The sequence below is a fragment of the Gekko japonicus genome, unplaced genomic scaffold (assembly GCF_001447785.1).
Source record: "Gekko japonicus isolate JY-2015 unplaced genomic scaffold, Gekko_japonicus_V1.1 scaffold2026, whole genome shotgun sequence".
Taxonomy (NCBI): domain Eukaryota; kingdom Metazoa; phylum Chordata; class Lepidosauria; order Squamata; family Gekkonidae; genus Gekko; species Gekko japonicus.
In genome coordinates, this window is record NW_015171565.1 from 270,292 (window position 1) to 292,470 (window position 22,179).

At 42.1% G+C, this 22,179-nt stretch overlaps 1 protein-coding gene across 2 annotated transcripts in view; it reads left to right on the forward strand.

Annotated features, from left to right (window-relative positions):
- The window catches only part of ADARB1 (adenosine deaminase, RNA-specific, B1), a 49,314-nt gene that overhangs the window by 9,792 nt on the left and 17,343 nt on the right, over positions 1 to 22,179 (forward strand). For both annotated transcript variants that reach the window (XM_015419754.1, XM_015419755.1), the window contains exons 3-6: positions 3,590 to 3,704; positions 10,184 to 10,352; positions 12,798 to 12,946; positions 13,739 to 13,907. In XM_015419754.1, coding sequence (XP_015275240.1) covers positions 3,590 to 3,704; positions 10,184 to 10,352; positions 12,798 to 12,946; positions 13,739 to 13,907 — 602 coding nt within the window. The remainder of the gene's footprint in view (positions 1 to 3,589; positions 3,705 to 10,183; positions 10,353 to 12,797; positions 12,947 to 13,738; positions 13,908 to 22,179) is intronic.

A 22,179-nucleotide genomic window follows, 5' to 3' on the forward strand; every position in this document is an offset into this window, starting at 1 on the left:
ACAGCAAACTACAGAAGGCACCAAGTGGGGAACCCCCCTTTGGTTAGCTGCTCCCCACCGCTTTTCATGGCTATAGTTTTCTCCTCCAACTCTTCTGCAGGCATTGGCCACAGCTTTGGAAAAGGGTGTGCATGTAATGTCATATAGACTTGGTTAAGTCTAAATACAATGCAAGAAAATTTAAAATTATGATTCAGTTGAAATTAATGCAGATGAACCTATGGCATATGGACTTGCTGGGGCATAATATTTTGGGTCACCACTGTAAGATTGTTTCTGTGGCTGTGCTACAAGCCATATATAGCGGCCACTGTAAAGATCAATTTGCACTTTGTAAACTAAGAGCACTCATCATTATAAAGTGTTAATAATAATGCCTTCAAAAAGATCAGGAAAAGACTTCATGAATCTTATCACCTTATATTTTTGAAGCCCCCTAAATTATGGATCATCTTGCCTTATAATACATCTCTAATATACTGTAACGTCCTTTTGTATGGTAAGCTTTTAAAACTAACACCAGTTTGTTTTTATCCCTTGAAGAATGTTAATTTAGAATATTCCAGATTTATCATAGATTGTTGGGAAGTCAGACAACGGCCCAATTTTCAAAGTGAGTGCTTTTTGTATCACTTTTAATAAGGCTTCAGCCTCCTGCAAATTTAAAACTATAATTGCATTGCAATGTGTTTATTAGGAAGGTATTTTTATTAAGCATTAGCATATGGAAAGAGATTTTGAACAGGGAAACATAAGTGTCCTGAACCAGGAGTGCCTAGATCTAAACAACTCCTAGCAGTTCTTGCATCAACCATCTCTTAACACCTGCAGTGCTAGCGATTGAGCAGGTTTAGCAGGTAACCTATTTGTATTGATAATAGAGTTTTCCTAAAATTCAACCTATATCTTCTGATAGGCAAAAAATTATTTTTTAAAAATAGTTACTACACCTGTTCCATTGCCTCTTCCAAACTCGGTGTCTGAAAGCATCGGAAATGCAGGCTAAGCCTCAAAACTGTGTTGTGCATTGCAGAAGCTGTTCCAGGATTTGTATATTGTGAAGAATTAGACAAATGGCCACACAACATTATTTTGGCTCTAAGTAAGGACTAGCATACTGGGAAAATTCAGCAAAACTTTCCTCAGGGCAGGAAAAGTATCCTGTTGATTTTGATGGAGAAAGCTGATAGCTGTTTGAACACTGAGATTTTATCACTTAAACTACCTTGCTACTTAGATGTTTGCCTTACATTTTATCCTTCTGCTAAATCATGAGCCGTATATCAACAGTTGGTGAGCATTCCAAAATGTAAGAAATGTCCCCATAGCCAAATGTCATGCTGATGAGGCCTGGACTGGCACAGGTACAACGCTTTAATACATGGTTCCAGGTCTTGGGTTTAAGCTTAAATAGCTTAATCTTGCTGCTGCTCCAGCATTGATTAGGTGGTCCAGAAGGAAGGATTCGGAGAGGGAGCACATATTTGAGACTCACTGACAGTTGTTTCAGAGTAGTTATGCAGAATTTCATCTGCTTGCAACATTCAGGCCTAAATACATTTCCTCAGCTTTTCTATTGAACACTGTTTGTGCTTCATTTTCTGTGGGACAGCCTTTCTGATAGATGGAGCTTTTTTGTCATGCCTTCCACCTTACTCTTCACTTTCGGTTAATGGGCTCTCTTTCTTCAGGTAGCTCCTTAAGTTGTATTTTCAGTTCTTCCCAATTTATATCACTCCTCTTTGAAATGCTTCTACCACAAGGTATAGATAGGAACTCTCAGTCTGGGGCAAGTGATGCTCTGTATTCTTGGAGCTTGAGGGGGGGGGGTCAACAGTGGGAGGGCTTCTAATGTCCTGGCCCCACTGCTGGACCTCCTGATGGCACCTGGTATTTTTGGCCACTGGGTGACAGAGTGTTGGACTGGATGGGCCATTGGCCTGATCCAACATTGGCCTCTCTCATATTCTTATATATTCTTAAAATTGTCAGTGTTTGCCTTGCTACTTGGTTACTATTTCACTTTAGGAGTAACAGTTGCTTGGTATGGGTATTATAGAAGAATATGGTAGAGAAACAGCAATAGGACTTAAGTTGTACATTTGACAATACATACATATGAAACTGCCTTGTACTGAACCAGACCTTTGGTCCATCAAACTCCGTGTTCACATTGGCAGTGGCTCTCCAGAGTCTCAGGCAGAGGTCTTTCACATCACTTACTACCTGGCCCTTTAAACTGGAGATGCTGGGGATTAAACTTGGGACCTTCTGCATGACAGGCAGGTACTCTGCCTCTGAGCTACAGGCCCTCTTATGATTTTATGAAAAATAGTTCTCTTGCTCATGATATAGATGTGATGTGGATCTTTTTGCTCTGAACAAATCCCTCTAATTTTATAACACGGTATTATAAACTGAAGTTAATAATCAGTTTTATAAATTGGCCACCTTTGAAATAGGAACAGTTGTGCCTCATTGTTTCAAAGTTAGTGAATTTAAGTGTTCCCAACTGTGTTTAGGACTGCCGCCTTAAATTCAGCAATGCTATCTGTGACTCCATTTTCAGAACTGACATTACTTCCTTTCAGCTTTGCTGTTCTGCTAAATTTGGTTGAAGGTCACGTGTGTAGCATTGACTAGCAACAGTTGTACATCCATGTTTTTACAACTGATGGTGCCAGGCATAAGAGGCTAGTTGAAACAAGAGAGGCTGAAATAAATGCTCTTTTCACAGTTGCTTGGCATTATCATCACCCAAATTGAAGCTGAGATGTTGGCTACAGCAGTACATAATAGACTGATGCTCACTGTGAAATTCACTTTACTCTCAAAATTCTAACTTATAACACACCTGGACAAATGCTAAGTTTCTGCTTCTGCATTTGTGTTTGTCTTTTTCTATGTGCGACTTTTGTCTACATTCAGTTAAATTGTATGGTTATGGGCTCGGCTTTCTGGCTTGCCAAGATAATTAAAACCTCTTATTCCATCTGCTGAAGTCTGCAGTTCCTCCAAGTTTGATACTGTCTGCAGATTTGATAATAGTACTGTTCACTCTTCTGTCCAAGTCACTAATGAGTTGAATGATAATGGACCATTGATTGATGTCTGTGGAACAATACCGCCTGGTTGGAAATAAGCCTTACCTTTTGGTGGCATGGGTCAGAGGGAGCCACCAGAGAGTAGATCTGAAACTGTTTTGATAAGCATGCACACACTTTCCGAGGGAGGGTTTATGTGGGACCAGACTAGAAGCCTTGGTGTTAATGTGCAGTTTTCACCCCTTGCATTCGAAATTATGTTCCAGGATGAGTGCCAAAAGCTGCCATAAAAAAAAATGCACCTTGATCTAAGAATGGTGCCTTAGAAGACTTGCGTATATTTTCACTACTTTGAATGTGATAGCTTAGTACGTTGAATTAGCAGTGATTGGAAATATTAGCACCCATAACTTCTATTAAACACTGAAATAATATTACACGAGTGGTTAAATCATTTTTGTAAATGTAAAAAACAGGTTTTCTTAAGTTGAACATTCACATGATGTGTTTTGTTGGATTATCTTAATGTTTCTATGATTTTGCAGGTTTTAGCTGATGCTGTTGCGCGCTTGGTGGTAGATAAGTTCAGTGAATTGACTGATAATTTTACATCACCCCATGCACGTAGAAAAGTTCTCGCTGGAGTTGTCATGACGACAGGTAACAAAAAAACTCCCCCCCCCACTTGATTTGGTGTCGTGTTCCCTTATATGTAGCTTCCCATTCTTGAGGATCCTACTTTTCTTCCTGCATAAAATGTAAAGGGTGAATTCAGATCTCCAGGTGTCATTAAATGTAGTAAACTGATCACTAGAAAAATTAATATGCAAGTAACTGGTTTTGAATTTTTGTGAATGAACTTCAGACTGTTTTTTGAATACAAACATTTGTAAAAGCTACCAAAATAAATCTTCAGTATATACATGCAACCTCATACACTTGCAAATAGAATCGTACCACTGTTACCCATAAGGAGAGTCCTGCTGGCTCAGACCAGTGACCCCTCTAGTCCAGCAGTCTCTTTTATACAGCAGCCAGCCAGCTGCCCAGGTGGGGAGGGGGAAACAAACTGGGCATAGAGGCCAAGGCCTTTCCCTGGTTACCTCCTAGCACTGGGTGTTCAGAGGGTTATGTCTCTGAATAGGGAGGTTCTCTTTAATCGTTATGGCTAGTAGCCATTGATAGATCTACCCTCCATGAATCCTTCTAACCCCCTTTTAAAGCCACCTATGCTTGTGGCCATCACTATATCCACTGCCAGTGGACACCACCACTTAATTACTCATTGTGATAGCATAGAGGCCAAGGCCTTTCCCTGAAGTTACCTCCTAGCACGTCAGAGGGTTATGTCTTTAATCGTTATGGCTAGTAGCCATTGATCAATTTACCCTCCATGAATCCTTCTAACCCCCTTTTAAAGCCACCTGTGTTTGTGGCCATCACTATACCCACTGGCAGTGGACTCCACCACTTAATTACTCATTGAGTAGAGAAATATTTTCTTTTGTCTGTTCTTTGCCTATTGCCAATCACTGGGCACCACAGAGTTCTAGTATTATGGGAGAGTGAGAAGAAGTGCTATCCACTCTCTCTTCCCTGTGTGCAGTTTGATAAGCCTCTATCGTGTCCTCCCCCTTCAGTCATCTTTTTCTAAATGAAAAGTCCCAGACTTTTCAGCTTTTCCTTATAGGGAAGGTGCTCCAGCCCCCGAGCATCTCTCTCTTTCTCTGAAGAAAACCAAAACAAGATGGAGGGAGGAGGAGACAACATTTACTTGGCATGAGCACAGTCAGGAGATCCTTCCACCGTTTAGCTTTTTGTCTTCGGAAAGGTGCTGCAGTCATCCTGGCTTGCCCTCCTCTGTACTTTCTCCCAGCTCTGTAAGGCCCTTTTTGCGATGTGGCAACCCAAACCATACTTAATACTTCAGACGATGGTGCCTCTTAGATCTGTACAAAGACATTTCAATATTGACTGTTTTATTTATAGTTTCTTTCCTGCTAATGCCCAGTGTAGAGCTTGCCTTTTCAAATGCCATATCCATATTGACCTTATGATCTCTAAACCATTGCTTCAAAATCTTTCACTTCTTGCTGTGTCAGATTCAATCTGATTCAAGATCAAGTGCTGTAATTTGTCAGGCTCTGTGTCTATGAGGGTTTTTTTTTTTTTTGCAAAGCTATGAGTCTGGACAAAATACACACCTTGTTAACTTTGAGCCAATCTGATTTCTTAGGAAAAGTCTTTTCCTTCCAAAATCTGGCAAGTGTCTGTCTGCAGTTAGAAAGTGTAAAATCGTAGTCTGAAGTCCTTTGGGTATTCTGACTGTACTGTTTCCAACCATTTTCCAGAAGAGCAACCACCATTTCCCAAAATCTGTTGATCCTCTCACATGTCCACCACATATGGGGGAAAATAGCCTCTGGGGTGGTACAGTACCAGCATAAACTATCAGTAGTGTTCTATATTTTGGCTAACCTCCAAGGAGACAAATGCCTCTGGTACAGCATTTTCATTATATTCCATTTACATAAGAGACAAACAGAAAAGAGAGGCACTTGTGCACAGGCGATTTCTCACACTTTATTCTTGATCACATTAACAAAGATCTTCTCTCCATTTAACCTGATTTTTTCCCTTTTGATTTACACTGGAGTTTGCATAGAGAAGAAGATATGCATAGTGTCTTCTATCATTAACTTCGCAAATTTTCTAATATCAAAATACAAATTCTGAATAGCTAAAGTCATCTGTGTAAGTACTGGGAAAAATAAATATGCAAATGATTGATTTTGTTCTTAATAAAAGAGTTTTCTGGCTGCACAGACTGTTCATACACGTTTTCAATGAATTTAAATATTAAAGTAGCTTTTCTGTCTTCAAACTAGAAATGTCACACTTGCAGAAATTTTGAAGCCATGGAGGGGGGGGAAATCCTTGTTTTCTTGTAGTTTGGGGGATGTGGGAAAACTTAAAATATATGCTGTTATTTCTCACTAAGCCTAAATTTATTTCACTGCATTTAGAAGCATAAAATGCATAATGTATAAAATTGCATTTGTCATATTTATGAAGTTTAAAACTACAAATATAACCAATATATGAGAGAGCTTGCAAGTGCTGTACCCAGTGCTATCTTATCACATATGTCTTGGCTTCTCCCATAAGAGAAGGGGGGGGGGAGAGAATTGAAACTAGCAAAAGAAGGTGTGGTGTTGAAACAGAAAGTCTTATACCATCATCCTGGGACTATTATCACATTTGGATATTAAACTTAATAACGTTGAACAACTCCATAGTGAATTATATAAACTTATAGCATATTATTTGTGGACCAAGTTAGTCATGTTTCTTTCTTTCTTTAATGATACTGCTCATTTAGCCTACAGGCCTTGAGCAGTGTCACACTAGATACAACAAAAATATAAGTAACTTAAATAACCAAGCAGTTACAATGCTTGAGGTCCTTTAAATTTCATTACGTGAGCAAATAAATTGGCTACAGCCAGTGTAACTCCTAAATCCATGCCTGCCAAGAGTTTAGTTAGTCATATATAAACAATAAGTATATGCTTGAACATATGGGCTCGGATCCAGTGGTAAATCTCTCCTGCCCAAAGGGATTTCCCTTCATGGAATATGACTTATCCTCCTTATGAATTATCCTTGGAAGATGACTTTCTGACCTTTGGACAAGCATTTTCTTTATACGTATTCAAGCCTGTATATTCAAGCTTGAGTACTCCACAAAATCAGGACAATGCATATTGGGTCCTGCTCACTCCATGCTAGCCAAGTCAGCCATGGGTTTTGCAAAAGTACTCCACCTAGTCAACAAAGCTTTTATTTTTCCCAGGCCAAAGATCTCTTATCCCAGGAACACGTCATAGTATTACACTCAGAAATCCCCACCCTGAAACTAACAGCACAAGATATGGTGCTCCCTGTGGTAAGCCTGACTGCCTGCAGGAGGAACCTTGAAATGCCAGAAGGCCCTCTGCACATTACTGCTGCTCCTCCCAAGTGCACATTTTTCTTTTTGCCGAGTCGCATTGTTGGAACCCCCAATCCTTGAATGTTTATTCCACTTGCACCTTCAATGGTTCAGTTTCTCCCCATTCAGCGTTCATCTAGCAGCCTTATCAGCGTTTCAAACAGAAATGAAGTATGAGTCTTTCTCTTAGTTCAAAATATGATAATAGCGTTCTTTAAAGGTGTACTGGGGCCCCACCCACACTATTGTGCGGTTTGCAGCTAGTCTTTTCTCAGCTTACGAAAATACCTTTGAACCAGTGGCAACATGCAACTTCTGCCTGCTATCCTGAAAGGTGGTGTAACTTGCAGCCATAACTTTGGCATGAAGAGTAGAAAGAGTAGTGCTTTCTGTTCCAATCTTGCATATTCCATTTTCACCAAGACAAGTCTGTTCTCCGCCCACATGTTGCTTTCCTTCCTAAGGCTACGTTGAGATTTCACCTGAACCACAAACCCGTCTTACCTATCTGCTTCCCAAACTGTTTGCTTTATATGGAAAGGACACTTAAATTTATTGGATGTCTACAGGATACTAGCCTTCTATATGGCTGTAATGGCCTCTTTCAGAGAAGACCCCCCAACTTGTGTCCATGATATGGAGACTCATCTAGAGGGTGTCCTCTCAGTTGCTGGATCATGTGCCCATTACCATGGTGTTGTGAACTGGCACATAAGCCTCTGCCTGGTACTCTGAGAACACACATGACAAGCCATAGCTGCATACACAGCTTTTAGCAAAATGTTTACCCTTATCAGAAATCTGCAGAGCAGCTATTTAGTTCCAGCCCTCCACCTTCCTGTAGCATTATGCCCTGGATGTGAGAGCCAGGAAGGATGCAGTCTTTGGCCAAGCAGTGCTCAGTGCCCCTTTTCCGTGATGGCCTCATGTCCAGGTAGGTCAGCTTGTTAATTCTTAGCACTGGTTTGCCTACACAGAGACCATGAAGAAGAACTTGCTTATCTGTAACTTAATGCTCTTATCGTTTGCATGATCATCTCTGCAGTCACACAACCTAACCTCGGTTTGAGTCCAGTAGCAGCTTAGGGACCAACAAGATTTCCCGGGTGTAATCTTTCAAGAGTCAAAACTCCTTGCATCAGGTACCTTAACTCTTGAAACTTATACCCCAAAAGTCTTGTTGGTCCCTAAGGTCCCTATTATAAGCCTTGAACCTAACTCTTCTGCTGCAGACCATTATGGATGCCCTGAAACAATGCACCCTCTTTTCTGCAGCTTGCATGCTTTATTCTGCTGCATCACCTAAGGCAGGAGCAGAGCAGGAAGGTACAACACCCATTCGAGGCATGCACATTAGATGTCTCTCTCCTCAAGACAGATGGGATCCGTGCTCAGGAGGATGTTCTGTACAGCTGCGAGATAACCACTCAGAAAACACCTGTTTCAGGAAGGCAGTCTGTTTTGCTTACCTGTTCCTACACAGACAGATAAATGAACATCCTCTCTTGGGAAACATTTGTTACAGAAGGTGTCCGGCCAGAAGGCCCCGTTACACATAGTCATGTGTGCTGATTAACTGGAGCATATTCACAACAGTTGTTAACTGGAAAAAAAAATTATCCCCTGAAAATAGACTGTCAAGAGCTGTTATTATTTGGCAAGCATGCTGTTGATGAATCATTTGTCGGGGCCCAGTTTGCTGTAGCCCTTAACCTTCAGTTATGCCATCGTTTTTACTTAGGCAACCCAATACATGACTGATACGGCAAAATGATCTTAATCCTATTCCACATATTATAAACCAAACCCTCCCCACTCCCAGTACTTACCTCGCCCACCCAAGATCACTTCTTATGTCAGAGTTTGATTAAGGAGAAAGTGGCTGGGGAGACAGATCACAGAGAGGTGAACAATAGGCAATGGGTCAATTTACCAGCCCTTAGCTTGTGACCCTTTTTGCTTTAAAAACCTGACACCTCCTCCAACACATAATTTTATACACAATGGAGGAAGAACTGGGTTTTAATGAACAGGTCTGCCTAATCACATATTTGAAATGCGTAAGCATCTAACTCTATTTGACAGCTCTGGGAGATGGATTAGTCACAGCTATGGGCACCCACTTGACACCACAATACGAAAACATTTTCAAGGCTGACTTTGAGCAATGCTTCTTCAGCTCCTGCCCATTGACTCTTGTCCTGTCTTTAACATTTATCAATGATATGTTCATCATCTGGTCACATGGGAAGGAATCTCTTGAGAGATCCCATCCGGCCTTAAACAGTTTTCACGCCAACCTCAACTTCACCATGAACCAACCCACACAGCAAGTGCATTTCCTGAATACCACTGTGAAACTATGCAAGGGACGCACAAGAACTACCTTATATGGAACACACACTGACCACCAGCCTATCTGCATGCTTCCAGCTACCATTCAGAACATATAAAGCAAATTCATAGCCTATATTCAATCACATTTTTCTGATCCCTTAGACATGGATTCTCTCACAGAGGATTTGCAAAAAGCATTTTTTAGATTACAGTACCCATTACAGTACCCACCCGATAAAGTACAGGAGCAGAGCAACCAATCCAGACTGATATCCAGAGCCAGCCTTCAACTGCCTCTCATTTCTCTTCTTGGGGTCCCCTGACCTCTAGAACTAGTATTTTGGGAAGCATTTTGGACCGGGGGTGGGCAAAGAAGTCCCAGTACACGGATGGAATTCCTTTCCATCAGTAGATTGTTGCCACTAGATCCAAGCCACTTACATTTCATCTTTTGAGAAGGAAATGTGGGTGTAACATTTGGCCATGCAAGTCACTGCTTTAGTTTGGTGTTTTAACAATAAAATTCAATTCTGAATGTTTTAGTAATTGGCTCACATGAGTCGAGAAGTCAATCCAAACAGTGTGACCAGATCTTATTGTGACTTCTTTCCCATTGCAAGTATGCCTTTTAAAATATACATTATATATATAGCTGACAATCATCTAACAATTCGATCTTTTGTACTTAGGCAGCATCCCCCAGGCCTTATGTTCAAAGCAAATTAGTCTGGGCAACAGACAATGCATTTCGGGAAATATATTTCTGGAAATATCTTTATTTTTCTCCACTTTTACATTTGTTTTTCAGGTACCGATGTGAAAGACGCTCAGGTTATAAGTGTTTCCACAGGAACAAAGTGTATTAATGGAGAATATATGAGTGATCGTGGTCTTGCGTTGAATGATTGCCATGCAGAAATTATAGCTCGCAGGTGCCTGCTTAAATTTCTCTATATGCAACTTGAGCTGCTGTCGAGGTAAGCTGCAAGCCCAGCTCTCCCTAGCACCTCAATCTCCAGCACATTTACGTTGAAGCAAGGTCCCTTGGTTGCATTTTGCTTGGGCTCAGAGCCTAATAAACTGATCCTGTGATTTCCTGTTCTAATGCAGCAGCTAACAGGATGAGATGTTGGTATTCCCGTGGGCTGACATTTGGACTCAACATCGGTACAGGCAGAGGAACAGTAGTTGCTTCCCTGTCTTTGACACAACACATCTGAACTTTGCAAAGGCCTTTCTAAGGTTTCTGGTGGCTGTCTCGGCAGCACCCATGGATCTACTCATAATGCTACTTTTATATATCATCGAGATATCATATATATCATCAATATATGTAATTCTCAATGTGTCCAAATCTGTGGATACTTAAATCTGGAGATTGCAACCATGGGCAGACAAGATATCTTTTTACAAACCCAAGAGGTTTGGAGAAAAATCAGATATCTAAAGAAAAAGAGAATACCTTGGGTGGTTTCAAACCCAGAAAATTGATAGAAGCAGCACCTGTAAGAAACTAATGCCCACAGTAGCTGTTGCTAGACAACCACAACATAATTGCCACTCTTCCAGCCTTTGTTTCTTTCTGTAAAAAGTGGGAGGAGAGGAAGGGCCCTTTCCATGATTGGTTTCGCCTTTGAGAGCCAGTTTGGTGTAGTGGTTAAGTGTGCGGACCATAATCTGGGAGAACCGGGTTTGATTCCCCACTCCTCCACTTACAGCTGCTGGATGACCTTGGGCAAGCCATAGTGGTGTCAGAGCTGTTCTTTCAAGGACAGTTCTGGAAAGAACTCTCTCAGCCCCACCTACTTCACAGGGTGTCTGTTGTGGGGAGGGGAAGAGAAAGGAGTTTGTAAGCCTCTCTGAGACTCCAAGTGAAGGGTGGGGTATATATCCAGTCTCCTCCTCCTCCTCCTCTTCTTCTTCCTCTTCTTCCTCCTCCTCCTCATTGGCAGGTAGGCCCAGCCCAGCAGCCACCATTGGGTGAGCTGCTACCACGTGCCTTGCATGACTCACCCAGGCCCTGCTGCTTACCACTGTTCCAACGACAGCTGTTCCACAGATGCCAGTGTTGTTAATGGTTAGCATCTCAAACTAGGACCTGGGAGACCCAGGTTCAAATCCCCACTCAGCCATGGAAACTCACTGGATGACCTTGGGCCAGTTACACATTCTCAGTCTAACTTACCTCATGTGGGTGTTGTGAAGATAAACTGGAGGAAAGGAGAATTATGTAAGCTGTTTTGGGTTCCTATTGTGGAGAAAGGCAGGGTATAAATGAAGCAAATGATATGGCTGAAGATGAGGGGGTAGGTAGGTTGGTTAGTTGGTGAATGGGAAGGAGAGAAGCAAGTAGAGAAAGGTGACAATATGGGAATTGCCAGGAAGAGGGAAAGTGGGGAGGGTGGGGAGGGGGATATAGAGGAAAGTAAGGCGCTCCCTGCAGGTCCTTGTGGGTTCTCCATTGTGCAACTGGGCCCAGCCTGGTGCACAGCACTGCAGTTTTCCCAGAGATAAGGTACCGGGGGAGGGAAGGAGGAAAAGCTGAAGATATGGGGGGGCATTATAAAGGTAGGTTGGCTAGTGGGTGGGAAGGAGAGAAAGAAGCAGAAAAAAGAGCAGAGACTACAGGGGCTTTCAGGGAAGGGAAGGAAATTGTGTGGGAGGGGAAAATTAGATCCCCCCCCCCGCAAGTCGTTGCAGGTCCACTGCTTGTATATTCACAATTGCTAGAGAGCCAGTTTGGTGTAGTGGTTAAGAGCAACGGACTCTAATCTGTAGAACCAGGTTCGATTTCCCACTCCTCCACTTGAAACCAACTGGGTGACCTTTGGTCAGTCACAGTTCTGATTAACCTAGCTCACCACAAAAAGAGCTAGAGTTTCAGGCTGCCAGACAATCTTCAGGTCTTCTGGCTATACTACACCCACTGCCATATGATCATTCATTCATTTATTCATTCATAATTGCCAGATATTGGGCCACACCCTGAAAGCATGGTTTCTTTTATGTTGACATATACATTCAAAATCAGAGATGATGGCCCAGAATCCCCAAGGGCACAAGTGCTAGATTTGTAAAGTTACCAAGTTTCCCATTTGCTTCCTCGAATTTCCCCTGCTAAATCCTGAAAATTGTTCTTTAAGCTTTGGGGAGGTATAAAAAGGAATGTTGAAGTTCAGTTGGAACCTGCTGAAGAAGCAATCAATCAGTCTTTATCAATAAGTCTTATCATTTTAAGAGTTTTAATTAATTGGATGCTATTGTGCTGTAACATCTAATATGTACTTATGTTGAACTTTGGCTCTTGTGTTTTCTTTTTTTGAAAAAAAGCCATTTTGAATAACCTGAACTTTGGGGTTTATGTGTTTTCTTTTTTTTTGAAAAAAAGCCATTTTGAATAACACGTTATCCGTTTTCTTCAGTACTAAGGAAGATCAACAGAAATCTATTTTTATCAAGTCAGAACGAGGTGGGTTTAAACTGAAAGAAAATGTGCAGTTTCATCTCTACATCAGCACCTCTCCTTGTGGTGATGCTCGAATTTTCTCACCCCATGAGGCAGCACAAGAAGGTATGATCATATTTCTTAATAAGGGAATTATTCAGGATTAAAATTATCACAAACTTATTTATCCGTTTAGAAAAATTTTGTGCTGCATCCCCAGTGACCTGTTTGAGGCAGCTTCCCTAAATAACCACGATATAAGAAAATGTGAGGAAATGTACCATATTTCTTCTAAGTTACCTGTCTTGTAGAATTATACTCTTTCCTTTTTTGGGATGGCAGTGAAGCCTGCAGTGTGCAGATGGAAGAGCTGATAGCACTGAGCAATTCCATACATTCTGAAATTCTTATACTGAAGAAAGGGTTGTACTAGATGAACTGCAAGGTCCCTTCCAACTCGTAACATTCTATGATTCTGTGATTCTATACTTTGTATAGGAATTAATACGTTGCATCCATGTGGTGTGACAATTCTACATGGCTACAGACACAGCAATTTGGACATGCAGAACTGCAACACTGTACAATCTGTGCGTGTAAAAGATTCATGCCAGAATTAAAGATCCTCCCATGTGTCATTTTTGGCATATCTGAAGTGGTCCATGGTGAGCAAGTCTAGGAGGTAAATTTATATAAACCAAATCCTTGCTGAACTTTAACGCACATCACTACTTGTCCTAATTGCTCTGTCTGTCCTACATGTTGCTCAAGATTAAATGCTCTTCCGTACATTCTTTTATTTCAAACGAGGCATAAAAACAGCACTAAACTTTGTTGTGTAGAGTGTAGACCAGCACAAAAATGTGTAGCTTTCCCCCCATTTTATGATCAGTAACTGTGGCCTTTTTTGTCACTTAGATCAGGGAGACAGACATCCAAACCGGAAAGCAAGAGGGCAGCTACGGACAAAAATTGAATCCGGGGAAGGAACGATTCCTGTCCGATCCACAACTACAATCCAGACGTGGGATGGAGTATTGCAGGGAGAGAGATTGCTTACAATGTCATGTAGTGATAAGATAGCTAGGTGAGATGTTTCTCTTTAGGCTTGTTTATAGACAGTTTTGTCATATGTCTGATCCTGGTCTAAACCACCACTGTTTATTACAGCATCCTTAGATTTTCTGTTGTGCCAAGCAGGGCTGAGAAATGTATTGTTATCAGGACCTAATAATTTGGAGAAGAGAGTATAGTTGTCACAATCCTTGCACTGAAATAGGGGTGTGCATTTGGTATAAACTGAACAAATACCCCAAAAATACCTTATCAGTATTTTTCAGGTATTTATTCAGCCCAGTGCAGATTAGACAATCTGATTTGGCTTCCGATGTAGCTGGCCCAAATAAAAGTCGATATTCTTCAGCTTTTATTTGGGCAAGCTATATTGCTGAGTTGCACCGCTGCGGCTGCAGTAGCACAGCTTGGAGAAGGCATTCCCTTCACTTGTGGAAGTGTGCCACCTTGGTGGTGCAACTCTGCGAGTTAAAGGAAGGCATTTTTAAATACTGAATAAATTCGGGTTTTCTGATTATTTACCCCAATCCTTTTAGAAGTTGCTGAAATTGACATTTTATTGGAAAGGTTAAAAGACCATGATGACTGAGAGCTGGAAGCAGTATGGAAACCATTTTATGTATGGACCCAAACAAGAAACTAGAGAGACAGACTCTGAACGTATACATTATAATGATTATTAGAAAACGTGTTAAACTTTGCTTGTAGAACTCGATTTAAGTGGTTTAAATTGTTAGATGATTCTCTGTGCTCTGTTTCCCAGATGTCATAACCCATACCTTGTCCAATCCCTACCTTACCCTTTCTTACGGAAATGTAATAAAAATCTTAAATGTCGAGAAGGCATTCCCCTTCACTTGTGGAGGTGTGCTACCTTGGTGGCACAACTCTGCAAGTTAAAGGAAGGCATTTTAAAATACTGAATACATTTGGGTTTTCTGATTATTTACCACAATCCTAATATCATACCGATATTGGGATTTGGGAATACCAGGAAATACTGATTTTTTTGGGGTCAAATGGACCCGAATCTGGGAAAAAGCCCATTTTTTCCCTGCAAGTCTCCTGAAGAAGTAAAACTCTGAAGGAGACTCTTTAGTATCCTTGCAACAAACTCTCGAGAACCAGCCATCTATATTCCAACTTAAGTTATGGACTCCATGAGTCCCAGATAGTCAATTTTTTGCTGCTGCAGAATATGGTACTGACAGTTTGGAGATATTTCCCAGATTAAATATAATTCTTGCCTTAAAAGGAATAGGGTTTTTCTCTTTTGGTGGGCTTTGGTCACATGGCTTCTTACTGGCCAAGGAGAGAGCGATTCCATCTAAAGGACTAGCTAAAGATTGATTCTTATCCTTGTCAGGAGACCTGTATGGAACAACTAATGATGACACTTTTTGATTGGTTAGCTGATTTTGATCCTGATTAATTTATACTAGTGCATTCTGTAACTTCTGAAATTGGGCAGTTATATTGCCTTGTTCCTGAAAGGGTAAAGCATGACATGATTGAAGAAGGTTCACATCCGCTAAGTCCTGCTGATTGTCCTTTGAGAGGGATGGCTGCTGAATGTCCTTTGAGAGGGATGGCAAAGGAGAGAAGGTTTTAACTTCATCCGTTAGATTAAAGCTCTCACAAGTCATCTTGTCTAGTAAGTCTGGTTGATCAGCATTAGCTCTCTTAGTTGGCAAAAATTCAATCAGAGATCTATTGCTACTAGAAGATTGTGTTCTCTTTGAATGTGTAATTTTCCTTTCCTTTAAGGGGACTAGACTTTTGATCAGATTATAAGGGGATTCCTTTAAAATTGCCATGAATTCCATGCCTTTTAAAATAAGTGGCCTTAGTGAGCATCATTGCTGGAATCCAAAGTGAATAAAAGGTTAAAATCTCTCTCTGTCCCTGGATTGGCCCTTGTAACGTTTCGGTAAATTTTAAATTGATTGAGGAAACCGGTATATTCTGCTAATAAGATAAGTGCTTTTTAGTGTTCTTCTTCCCCACCAATTTACCCATTGTCCTTTAAATGGGAAAACAGTCACTACGACCTGAAGATTGTTCACCTGGAGCACATTCTTATTTTTAAAGAGGGAAGGGGAGTAAACCCTTTTCTTGTTATGGTTGTTGTACAAAGACCTTTCTTTAGATATTACAAACTTTTTAGCTATTTCTGAGTAGAGTGGCTTCCATATCTATGTAATGAATTTTCCTGGTTTCAGGAATTGAGTCTTATGGAGATAAATTGTGATAAACTCTGTCCTCTTATAAATGTTTCAGTGTGTCTGCTATAAGTGTTGTTTGCACTGCCAGCAGACTGAGATCTTGAGACCTCTTCCCAGCATTCTGGTCAGATGTTAACATATCATCTTTCCCCACTGAAATAAATGAATCGCTTTGGTTCTACTAAGTTCCTCGTCCTCCACCTGACTCTGATGGGTTAAAGATTCAAACCTGTTTTTAGTGGAACTGGAGAAACACTAGTAAAAAACAAATCTTCTAATCTACTTTGTTTTGGTTTCATGTTAAAATCATCATTAAAAGGGCAGGCCCGCTTTTTACTCATTTCAATAGTCACTAATTTAAATATATTAGATATATTCAGTATGCAGACATTGTGTCCTAAACTAGGAAACAAAACAAACAAACAGGTTTTAAGAAGCTTAAAAATCAACTTTTAAAAAACCAACTAAAAAAACCAAAACCCACACACAAGAGAGGAAAGGGGGGACTTAAAAATGAAAAGGTCATTTTGCTATAACTTCCTGGAAAAGGACCACACCACCCAGTAATTTTTCAATTTTCAATTTATTTCTACAGTCCTTAGACCAGTCATACAAAAAGAAGTACACCTTTACACCCAGTAACCAGCTATATAAATAAATATGGCTTGCTCAGTTCTCCGTATTTATAACAATATAACATAACACAAATAACTAGGAACAGAATTGAATTATTCTCTCACCCACCCAATCCCGACCAGAAGCCAATAAATCTTTAACCTCACACCCACTAAGTATAAAAGGGGAAAAAATAAAAGGGGAAAAAGGGTTTCCAAAACAGCAAGTTATCTAGGAGCCAGAGCCTTAACTGCGTAGAAGATAAGTAGCTGCACAACTATATATACACAACACACAGGGTGATTTCTCACTAGAGCTGCCTCGCGGCACAGCCGCTGTTTGCCTCGACACAAGTATGTCAATTTCACACCCAAGGCTGCGGGGCTGCACTTTGACTCGCAGCTTCGCCTGATTTCCTCCACAGTTTCGTGATCCTGGTTTTTGAGGATCAAAAATGAAACTTAACAGGAGGCTCAAGTCCCTGGATGGAGGACTCCTCAGAGCTATCCAAAATGCTAGCAGAAACCATGCACCCTCTACTGGACCAAATGACCAACGTTAACCAGCAGCTAACTGTACTGAATCAAATCCTTGCAGCTCAGCAGCTCCAACTAGTGGAAATCACAAAAATAACGGAGCAAACAGTGGGAAAGGCAAGGAAGTGGACGCAAAGACCAAAAAAGTCAAGAAAAAGGTGCAAATGCTGTAAAAGAAACAAACTTCAGGTGAATTTCAAATTTTGCAGCTGCAAATGGAGAGAGCTAACCTAGTCCTCCGATTCCAAGGGGTCCCTGAAACAAAAAAAGAGAATCTAAAAGAACTTTTGAGTGAAGCATTAGCTCCAGTTACAGATTTAAAAGCGGAATATTTGATAAGCGAAATGGATGTGATCTATAGATCCTATTCCAACTATATCAAGTAAAATAATCTGCCTGGAGAGATTGTGGTTAGATTCTCGAAGACACATGTCAGGGACTTAATACTCAAAACGACAGGAGTACCCCTAAAAATGGGAGGGAATCACATCAGAATTTTAAAAGATATCCCATTTGAAATCAGGAAGAAGAGGTAGTAGTATAAAGACCTAATATCATTTCTGCAAACGAACAGCATTGCCTACAGATGTTGATTCCTGAAGACGTCACCTTTAAAATTAAGGACAAAAAAGAAAAGATTGACTCTGTCTTTAAAGCACGTGATTTCCTGAGATTGCAATTGGGAGAGCCAGGAGAGGTCAGTGGGGAAGAAGAACACAGTAAATCCAGTGAAGATATGGACTCTGTGGCTTTAGATGAGGACTCTGCTTCAGATAAGGGGGTGGCAGCCCCCAAGCAAGACTATCAACTGAGAAAAGGAAAGAACAAAGCTAAATAAAGGCTGAAGGACTCTGAATTGTGCCTTAAAACATTTACTTTAATGTTGCTCTTGGAATTTTCTTAAAATAGTTAAATGATGGGCTAAATATATTAGCATAAATGACCATGTTCAATGTAATCTAAGCATGTTAAGAATAACACTTATACAAGCTAATGTAAGGATCTCCTATTTGTGGAGTTTTAGTTATTGGTGGTTTTCTTTCCTGTATCCTTAGTTGTAGTTGTTTCCCCTTCCCATTTTTTCTTTGTAATTTGTAGTCTTTAGAAAATGCAATAAAAATCCCCTTTGGGGGTTCCAAAAAAAAGAAAGAAAGAAAGAAAAAGCTACGTCTAATTCCATCATTATCAATTTAAAGTTTGCATCACCTTGTACTTGCATGCATTGAACTTCATTTGCGCTGCTTTTGCTGACAGAAAATGCTGGTATCCTTAGTGGTACTTTTCCTAATCTGAGGTGTGTATTTTCTCTGGGCTTCAATTAATGTGGCCTTAAACAGCTTCCAAGCATCATGCAGGGCCGTGACTCTCTTGTTTCTCCTTTTCAGCTTCCTTCTTACTAGTCCCCTCATTTTTGTATAATCAAATGTGATTGTTTTGAACTTTCAGGAAACTTCCCATTGCGACATAAAATGGTCTTGTGGTCACTGTTATTAGTTGGTTCAACAACAGCTGCATCTCACGCCAGGTCGTTGCCCTTCAATGTGTGAGGCACTGCCTCTTTCTCCTCCCCTTCCCCATCAGCCTCTGCCAGGGATAACCATATCGAATTGATTTCCCCCATTGTACCAGGTTTCTAAAATGCCTTTTGTTGTTGTTCAGTCGCATAGTCGAGTCCGATTCTTCGCGACCCCATGGACCACATCACGCCAGGCCCTCCTGTCTTCCGCCATCCTCTGAAGTTGGCTCAATTTCATGTTCGTTGCATCTATGACACTGTCTAACCATCTCACCCTTTGCCATCCCCTTCTTCTTTGACCTTCAATCTTACCCAGCATCAGGGTCTTCTCCAGTGAATGCTCCCTTCTCATTGGGTGGCCAAAGTATTTGAGCTTCAGCTTCAGTATCTGGCCTTCCAGGGAACAGTTGATTTCTTTGAGGATTGACTGATTAAGAACATAAGAGACGCCAATGTTGGATCAGGCCAAAGGCCCATCCAGTCCAACACTCTCTGTCACACAGTGGCCAGAAATACCAGGTGCCATCAGGAGGTCCACCAGTGGGGGCAGGACATTAGAAGCCCTCCCACTGTTGACCCCCCCCCCTCAGCACCAAGAAGACTGATTCAATCTCCTTGCAGTCCAAGGGACTCTCAAGAGTCTTCTCCAGCACTATAATTCGAAAGCATCTATTCTTCAGCACTCGACCTTCCTTATGCCTACTGCATTCGTATTGTTGCCTTAGCACCAAATGCTCCACCCCCACCCCACCCACCGCCATTATGGCTTGGAGGCTTCACCCAACACAGGCGTATTTCCTGTTTTTCCCCTAGAGAGTAAAGAGGAAGGTAGTTGGGGATCCGTGCATACCAATCTTCTCAAGAAGAGAGTGGCACCCACCATTTTAGGGCTGCGGCAGCAGTGTTAGGAAAGCCGCAAAAAAATCTTGAGTCTGTCTTTTCCAGGTACAGTCTGGAACAGAGGTGCAGCCAACACAACTCCTCTCCCACCCGCCCCTTTCATTTACTGACAGCAGGTCCTTTCATGCAGACAAACAATGGATACCCCCAGCCAGAAAGACAGGTGGCCTGTTGTAATAAGTCGAGGGATGAAAAAATCTTCCGTTTCCTGCTTTGATTCCCACCCCCACCCCCAGCCAGCCCAAATTAATTTTCTTCATGCATACCCCTGTGGGGACCCCAAAGTAGCTTACAACAGTCTCCCCTTCTCCATTTAATCCCTCACAACAACTTTTTGAGGACGGCGAGGCTAAGTGTGAGTAAATCGCCCAAGGCGAGCAGTGCAGAGGTCTTGGAGAAAGGACACGCAAGGCAGAGAGGCAGCTCCTGTTGGTTCCAGAGGTGAAATCAACACTGGAGGCAACTGTGAATGGAATTACTTAGAGTCCACCTTAGACTTGGCTGCAGAGTGGCACTCGGATGATCAGGAGGGTCTCCACAGTGCCTTTTGACAGGGGAGGAGAGGCGAGGGCAGGGCATGACTTAGCGTTCTGTGAACACTTCTCCTGACAGCTTTATTCTGTTTATCATCCCCCCCCCCGCAGGTGGAATAGGAGCAGCTAGGTAATTCCCACCCTGGCGACTCAGGCAGCAGGAGTCTCAGCATGTCTTCCTGAAGGAAGCCAAGGAGTATTCCTTCCCTGACCCTTTGATCAGGCGGTTTGGAATGGATGTGCAGTCCGATTCTCCAGCAAAAATACAAGAGGTGCTGCCAAACAGTCTTATAACAGCCAAAACTGACTGTGGAAGCTCTCTGAGTCCCTCTAGCGTATGTCTGGGCGAATTTCAGACTGGGGGGTCAGCAAGTGTTTAGAATTAAAGAGCCAAGTGACATCAACACTCTGAGCAAGAAATCCATAGAGAGCCAGCATGGGAGAGCCCGTTCGTATAGTTGAGATGGCGACATTTAACCTTACTTGATAATTGACATTACTGTCAGTACTTCAGCGACAGAGCACCTGTTTTTGGCATACAGAATGTCCCAGTTCCCAACATCTCCATTTTAAAAGGATCAAGTAATATCTGATGTGAAAGACCTGTACGGCAAGACCCAGAAGAGTTGCTGCCATTCTGAGGGACCATGGGTCTGATTCAGTACAAGGCCACTTCATCCACAGTTTCTTCACACTGGTTGTTGTGAGCCCTTTATTAGGAAGCAGCCACTTCATGTGTGTTCTGTGACATGTTGATTAATAATCCACAGAGTTTCTTCACACTGGTTGTTGCGAGCCAGTTTGGTGTAGTGGTTAAGTGCGCAGACTCTAATCTGGGAGAACCAGGTTTGATTCCCCACTCCTCCACTTGCACCTGCTGATGTGACCTTGGGTCAGTCACAAGCTCTGGCACAGCTGTCCTTGAAAAAGAGCAGTTTGTGCCAAGAGTTCTCTCAGCCCCACCCACCTCACAGGGTGTCTGTTGTGGGGAGGGGAAGGGAAAGGAGCTTGTAAGCCGCTCTGAGACTCCTCTGGGTAGTGAAGGGCGGGGTATAAATCCAATCTCTTCTTCTTCTTCTTCTTCTTCTTCTTCTTCTTCTTTATTAGGAAGCACTCACAATAAGTAATAAACCCAGGAGCGCAGCTGTTCTGGTGCACCGGCATAATGGAGACTGCGGTCCCTCTGCTCCTTCTTCCCACTTAAAAATGCAGTTAGCCCATTTCCCTTTATTTAGGCTCTATCACAACTTAGCACAGAGCTCTGCTTGCTGTGCTCTGAAGTCTTCTTTCTGGTCAGGCTCTTCTTTGGCTGTTCTGCACACTGAAAGCAATAGAACCACTTCTGGAGCGAGTGGCTTCTACCCGGTCAGGTCTGCTCACAGAAGGCGTTGGAGGTAGGGCACTCGGGCCCCGCTCCTGAAAGGCTCCACTACATCCTCAGCTGACCCCCTTCAGGTCCTTCTTCCTCTCAGCCCCACAGCTGTGCCACCCTTGCCCCCTTGTGTCCCCTTCAGCTCTCCTTGCCTGTGCCATCAGTAGCCAGCAACTACTGACTGTAACCAGGTTTACGTCTGGGCTTTTATTCTGTCCGGCTAGATTCTTTAGCCAGCCACTGATTGGTGTGTCAGGCTGCGGCTCATTGGTTCTCAGCTAAAGACAGTGGACAGCTAACTGGCCCATCACATGTGACCTATTCGGATTAATCAGTCCTGTATAAATAAGAGATGAACTGGCAGGGCAATGTCGCTTTGGTTAGAGAAGCACTTCCTCGCCAAACCACCCAGAGGCCTAAAAGTTTGTCACCTTGTAACGTCATCCTGGACATAAAAATCATCTCGCTTTTCCCTCATAATTTTACTACTCCTTAAACATTATCCCTTTCGTGGTGGGTGGTGGAAAGTGCTCTCAAGTTGCAGCTGACTCATGGTGACCCTGGAGGCTTTTCAAGGCAAAGAGACGT